The following is a 7,312-nucleotide window of genomic DNA, read 5'->3' on the forward strand; positions in this document are numbered from 1 at the left end:
GCAGGAGGCAGGTGGAGACATGAAGTCAGTGTTGTGACTTTAGATGAGTGGCCACGAGGTTTACCGGTAGATTAAGTGCAGGAAATTAATTGTGTGTAGCAATGTGATCCTGACGTGTCTCATATTATTCACACAGGTCTAAATAATTCACGGTATAACTGCAGGGTGTTTGTTAGCTGCTGCGACGACAGCCGGCGGATCGAGGGCTCGGTCGGTAGTCGGTGCAGTGCAGCAGAGTCTCAGTCAGACATCATCATGTCAGACAGCGCCGGGTGCGAGTTTGAAATCGACGTGGAGAGTTTGGAGACGGAGAGCGACGACATGATGCTGCTTCCTGACTCCGGGAGGACGACGATGGAGGAGGACGACGGAGATGGAGATGAAGACATAAAGAGCGACGACAAGCAGCAGCAGCAGCAGCAGCAGTCTGGTCCCAGCAGCAGCAGCAGCAGCAGCACCGGTCTGCAGGGTCCAGGAGGAGGAGGAGGGGGAGACCAGAGGAAGCTGAGCCGGACGCCGAAGTGCGCCCGGTGCCGGAACCACGGCGTGGTGTCCTGCCTGAAGGGACACAAGCGGTTCTGCCGCTGGAGAGACTGCCAGTGCGCCAACTGCCTGCTGGTGGTGGAGAGGCAGCGGGTGATGGCGGCGCAGGTGGCGCTGAGGAGGCAGCAGGCCACGGAGGTAAGAGGAGCACCACCAGGGGTCAGAGGGCAAGGAGGGATGTGCATGTAGCCTCTGCATGTATGTGTGTGTGTTTTATTTATTTATTTATTTATTTATTTAAGGAGGACAGTGCACATTAATGAACATTACTAAATGTAAAGGTGCCAGTGTTAGCCATGCAGAGGCAAATTTCCGACTGTAGTCCTCCTGGCAAGGTGTTAAAAGCCATTTTAACCCTGTTTTAAAACGCTATGATGCGTTCAAGTGCAACATTTATTATTATTATTATTATTATTATTATTATTATTATTATTATTATTATTATTATTATTATTATTATTATTATTATTATTATAACCTTTATTTAACCAGGTTTGTCTCATTGAGGTGAAGCAAACAAAACAAAAAACAGGATGTACTGTAGTGCAATTAAATACATTTAGGTGAGATGAACTGTTTATGATGGATAAAATGGATGGAGATGCAGCAATGCAAAGACCAGACCAGAACAGGGTTTCTTGATGGAGTTGTGCAGATAGAGGCCTTCAAACGCCCCTGTTTTAAAACGCTATGATGCATTCAAGTGCAACATTTATTATTATTATTATTATTATTATAACCTTTATTTAACCAGGTTTGTCTCATTGAGGTCCAAGATCTCTTTTGCAAGAGAGACCTGGCCAAGAATGACAGCACATAAAGTTTCAACACATCTTAACATTAATCATAGTAGACAAAAAAGAAACAAACAAATAGAATACAAATAACAATTGAATTTTCAAAATTAGTTAAAAGAATTTACAACATTTGCACTCAAATTAAACATTTGCACTCCTGAAGCCTGGATGTACGTAATGGAATTTATCATGGACTTGAATACATTCAGAGATACCAACCAGACTTTGGAGTTTGAGCTCTGACTGCAAAATGTTCCATGTACTCGGAGCAGAAAATCTAAAAGCTTTCTTCCCCATTTCTGTTCTCACCTTAGGAACAGTAAAATAACAAAAGTCCTGAGAGCGGAGATTGTATAGGCCCTATTATTCAAGATGAAAAGGGATGATAAATAAGATGGAGTCATCCCAAGAATAGCCTTGTAAATCAGCACATACCAATGGCCAAGCCGGCGCACATACTGTATAGAGATGGCCAATTTACTTCACTGTATACAGATGAACAGATAAATTATAGCCTGATACAACAAATTAAAGAGCTCCGTCAGCACCACTTTCTGTGCAAAATAACAACAACAAAAAACACACAAAAGATAAGACACAACACAGTAAAAAACATCTGATGCATTCACGTGCACGCTGCAGGTTTATTCTCTCTGATCTCTGACGCTGTCCTTGAACGCAGCACGCTCTGCTCTGCTCTGCTCTGCTCTGCTCTGCTCTGCTCGGCTGCTGCTGTGTGTGGATTTACAGATGTTGGTTTAGCTTCTGCAGGTCTTCTGCTTTATTTACTTTGTGAATCCAGTGAGTCCAGAGTCATGGAGAGGAGAAAACATGTCAGACATGTAGAAACACACACACAGACACACAGACACACAGACACACACACACACACACACACACACACACACACACACACACACACACACACACACACACACACACACACACACACACACACATACAAGCTGTTGATCGCCTGCTCTGATTTTTCCGGGGTTAGGGTTCATATCTTTTGTTTACAGTTGTGTGACGATCACATAATTTACAGCCTTATAACGCCTTATAGTAGTAGTAGTAGTAGTATAGTTTCCTGCTTCTTCTGATTTCTGAGCTTCTAAAGACAGATTTAAAATAGATTTCACTTTTAATTTATGCCCGTCATCCACATACACTCATGTACTCATGTTTGATTGTTTCTTTAATTTAGTTTTAGTTGCACAGCGACTTTTCATGTAGCGTTTAAGGTCAGAAAATATCCCACAAAGGCTGAAAGCAGCGTTGAACTATGAGACAGTGTGAGCTTTGATTCAATGAATGTGACATAATTATATGTCAGACTTTGTGAGTTTCTTTAATTCAGATTTTACCTAAACTTACACAACACAACACAACAGCCACCGTTAAAAACAAACTTCATGCTCAGGTTTGTGGTTTCATGTTTGTCGATCAGATTTGTGTTTAAGGTTCAGGGAAACGGAGGAAACAGGAAAAGAAGAAGACCATGTTTTGTTAGATTTTTTTTTTGCACACAAGTAAAGAATATCAATATATTTATTAATTCAAGCACTAAAACACTGAGCACCATTGTTAAATATCATATCTATACTACTACTTGCACTGTCAGGATTTGTACGTTTGTGTTTTGATTATTGTCTGTTGTTGTCGTTTGTTCAATTTATTATTGCACAGTCTAGTGCAAATATTCAAAAACATTGTTGTGAAGTAAATGCATCCAATCTTAGTTGTGTAATCTTAATATTTTCTTGAGCAATTTCTCTGTTTTTGTATAAATGTGAATGCTAAAACTCATTATATGTGTTTATTGAATGATAGAACTACGTCTCATAAACACAGTGATGCAGCTTTAAGTCATTTTGAATATATTTTTTTAAAAATCAAATCATAAAAGTGTGGAATGACCTTTATTTTGAAGTCTGTCTTAACATTTATCCAAACACAGATATATAACGCGGAGCTTAACTGTGACAAATCGAGTATTATTTAAGGCTAAAGGGAAAACATCCTGAGAGCACGTTGTCGTCGTCTTCTTCGCTCACTCACGTCTGTTTCTTTTTCTTTTTCTTTTTCTTTTTTTTCTCGTTATGTTTCTCAGGATAAGAAAGGAATCTCTGGGAAACAAATTCCAGCGGAGAGGAGGACGATATATCAGCGACACATTCGACCGTCCACCATGCTCGCCAAAAGCATCCTCGAAGGTAACAAATCTGACAACGAGAGACATGTCTTATTTCTTTTCTGCTCCGGCTTTTCTGATCTGTTTCTTCTTGGCTCGGCCTCTTGTCTGTGCTTCAACTAAACTAAACGCTCCTTTTCTCTCTCTCTCTCTCTCTCTCTCGCAGCTTGTCTTGGATTTCTTTCTTTTCTTTTTTTCTCTCACTAACATCTGAGAGCGGTGGGTCGTTTAACTTTTTTGGCACGTGAAAGAAGTTTACAAATACAAATATCTCCCATCACTGTCACAACGTATAAGAGCAGCTTGATTCATATCTGGTGTAAACAGCTCTGTTGCATGTTTTCTGTAGAAACGTTTCTGGCTCTTGACATCGAACCTTTAATCCGAAACACATTGCATTGCGGGCGTCATAATTTTCATTTCTCCTTTATTTAATTTATTCAGGGAAGGTCAATTGAGAGCGAGCTCTCTTTTTCAATGACGCCCTGATTACAAAAACACAATTATACAGTATACAAGGTCATGATTCACAATTACATACAGGTTGCAAAACATTTGATAATACGTTTTTAAAACTATCTAAGGAAATATGTGCGAATGTTTGTGACCGGTATGTCTGAAATAATGGAGGTATAGTTATTATGTGCGAATGTTTATGGATGGTTCGTGTGCAATAATAAGTCAGGGTGCGGTTGTGCAATACCTGCAGTGCTTGAGTGAGACCGGCAATGGAAACATGGATGGATAGAATGTTTAGTTGCTATAATATGTAGATAACATACCATGTCATTCTTTAATTTTACTTTTACTTAAATTAAAAAAAAATTTAAAACTTAATCCGATGCGCTATGCAATGCAATACACCTGGCACTTTAAACTGAGTGCACTTTAGGGCACTGTGCAATACAACTTGGTACCCATGTACTCCTGCACTTTAGCACCTGTCACTTTGGCCCAGCACTTTGCACTTTGCACTTTATTTCCCAAACTGTCCAGGTTCCATTACTGGCCTGATTATCTGACCTGTTTTTTACCTTGTTGTCTGCTTCGTCATGTCGTGTATATAACTGTGTTCCCCTGTTACTGTATTGTTTTTATGTTCTGGGACTCCGGATGGAAATTAGCATCGATGCTACAATCCGGCACGTTTACATGTTTTTATATGTACGTTGATGTGCGCTGTCCCAGTCAAATAAACAAATAAAGTAAAGTAAAGTAAAGAAATAAGATGATCCAGTTTCAGACAGTTTTGTAGGTTAATAAAGCTCGTATTAAATTAAATTAAATGGCGGCCTCTTTCTTTTCTTTCTTTCTTTCTGCTGACAGGATATCGGCCGGTGCAGTCTGATCCGTTCTTATCGGGGTCCAACCCGAGCCTCCCGCCGCCGCTCAGCGATCGCATGAGGAAGCGGAGAGCGTTCGCCGACAAGGAGCTGGAAACCATCATGCTGGAGCGCGAGTACAAAGAGCGCGAGCTGATGGAGAGCAGCCAAGCGGCGGCGGCGGCGGCCTCGCTCATCTTCCCCAGCAGCATGGTGCATCATCATCACCACCACGCCGCCGCGGCCGAGTACAGCTCCTACAAGACGGCCTACTCGCCGGTGGCTTCGGTAGAGCCGCCTCCGCCGCCGCCGCCACCGCCGCCGAAAGACGTGTGCGGCTTCATCGGGCCCAACTGCCTCGACTTGTCCATGCAGTATCCAGGCAACGCCGGCGCCAACGTGGAGCTCATCTCCTCCAACGTCAGCGTGGCGACGACCTACCGCCACTACCCGCGTGGTGGCGGCTTCATGATGTGGCCGCGCTCCGCCGCCGCCGCTACCGCCGCCGCCAACCTGGGCGACGCGCTGCTCTACCAGCAGTGTCTGTTCAACGCCACGGCCGTGCAGAACATGAAGCCCGGCGGCGCCGTGTGGGAGCCCAAGGCCATGCCCGTCGCCGAGAGCCAGTTGCCGGAGCAGCAGCAGCAGCAGGACGCCACCGACGCTCTCGCCGCCAAGCTGGAGGGATCCCGAGCGGTGGCGGTCGAACACAAAGCTCCCGGAGCGCAGAGGGAATGCTCGGCCTTCTCGCCGCCGAAGAGGAGCTTCGGACAATCCTTCCCTTCCGTCAACTCGCATTCCCAAAGTTCCCAAAACTCCCAACACAAGCTGAGCAAGGACAGCGCCAAGCTTTCTATGAAACTCAACTCCTTCCACTCGCTCATCCAGCACTCGCTCAATGAAAAAACCACCAGCAGCGGCGGCGGCGGTAATGGTAGTGGCGGCGGACCCGATCTGCGGGCGCCGTACTGCAAAGAGCTCTTAGAAGAAGCCGCCCGCAAGTTCAGGGAGGGCTCGGCCAAGGACGTTCAAATGAAAATGAAAATGGCCGACAGGTACGCCAAAGACTTTCTGTCCAAGCCCGTCATGGGGACCAAGATGGCGGCCGGCGAGTCTTTGTCCTTCTCGGTGGAGGCCATCCTGAAGCGGCCGACGCCCGCCATGAGCCGCGCATTCCACTGACTTCCATTAAGTGTCTGTTCTCTTCTCGCACTATAAATAGCAGGTTTGTTCTCCGAGGACGTTTCACATCGACTCAAACACAGGCACTGACCGACCGACCGAAGAAAAAAAACAACACCAAAAAAACCAAAACAGACCAGCTGGAATTTTTTTTTTTTGTTTTTCTTCCTCTTCCTCCATGATTTAATATTTATGTACAGTATATTATATTTTACATGTGCATGTTTAATAACTTTATTGTGTAGAGTATTTAAACATTATCCACAATGTTTTCCTCATGTCAATAAACTTTATAAGACTGAACTCTTTCTCATAAAAAGTCTTGTATTTCATTTTATTTCTGCCGTTATGACACGTTTAACTGTGAACAGGTTTTTGTTTAGGTCAGGAGTTAGTCTGCAGCGCCAACTAATAAAAACCGCTCTGTAGCTGCAGCTATACGCACTTAAATCAGAGACAGTTCACACTTTTAACACAAACACACAGAAAACAAATATACCACTTTATTATACAGGCCTGTTAATATCAAGATGGGTTGTAAATGTTTGGATTTGGGTACATTTTTAATCATAAAAGAAAGAAATTAGTGAGGATTTAAGTCTTTATAATGCAACTACAGCTTTTATTTTGACATATTTTGTGCACAGTGAATTATTATCAGAATAAAAGCACTGTATTTTTATTTTTATTCTTTAAATAGGTGACAGTTACTAATCTAAACAGCTCACATGCACTGGTATTAAAGTCAACTAACAATCTAAATATATGTTATGCTGTATTTAATAATATAAAACAAAAAAAGTAAAGTGGTTTTTGACATTTGTGCCATTTAAACAGTTAATTACCTATTCGCCCGAGAGATTTTAATTAAAAATACAGTTTAAGTTCACGTCTTTTTATACAATCGAACACGTTTTATGTATAAATACAGAGTGTGAATGTAACAGAGCGGGCGACTTACAGACTAACACAGTGAGTGAGTTTTCTGGGATTTGAAACACGATATCATCCCATTAATCTGTGAGCAGCATCGTCTCATCCGTTCAAGATGCATTTCTCCACTCATTCCTTTCCAGTTACGGCCTCTCAGTTCACTCTGTGTGTGTGTGTGTGTGTGTGTGTGTGTGTGTGTGTGTGTGTGTGTGTGTCGATGCTGAAAGACGGCTCCAAACATGGGTTTCACATGAGCTGCAGAACACTGATCCGTGCAGTAATGAACAAGATGAGAGGTTAAAAAGAAAAACGTCGTTAATCTCCTCTTCTTCTTCCTACAG

At 42.9% G+C, this 7,312-nt stretch overlaps 1 protein-coding gene across 1 annotated transcript; it reads left to right on the plus strand.

Annotated features, from left to right (window-relative positions):
- Nucleotides 1-255: 255 nt before the first annotated feature.
- Nucleotides 256-6,038, plus strand: dmrt2a (doublesex and mab-3 related transcription factor 2a; the record flags this gene model as incomplete). Its single annotated transcript, XM_083978531.1, has 3 exons — nt 256-681; nt 3,454-3,556; nt 4,861-6,038. 3 exons carry the CDS (start codon nt 256-258, stop codon nt 6,036-6,038), a joined length of 1,707 nt encoding a protein of 568 aa, XP_083834657.1.
- Nucleotides 6,039-7,312: the final 1,274 nt, after the last annotated feature.

Source organism: Trachurus trachurus, assembly GCF_905171665.1.
Source record: "Trachurus trachurus genome assembly, chromosome: 9".
Taxonomy (NCBI): Eukaryota; Metazoa; Chordata; class Actinopteri; order Carangiformes; family Carangidae; genus Trachurus; species Trachurus trachurus.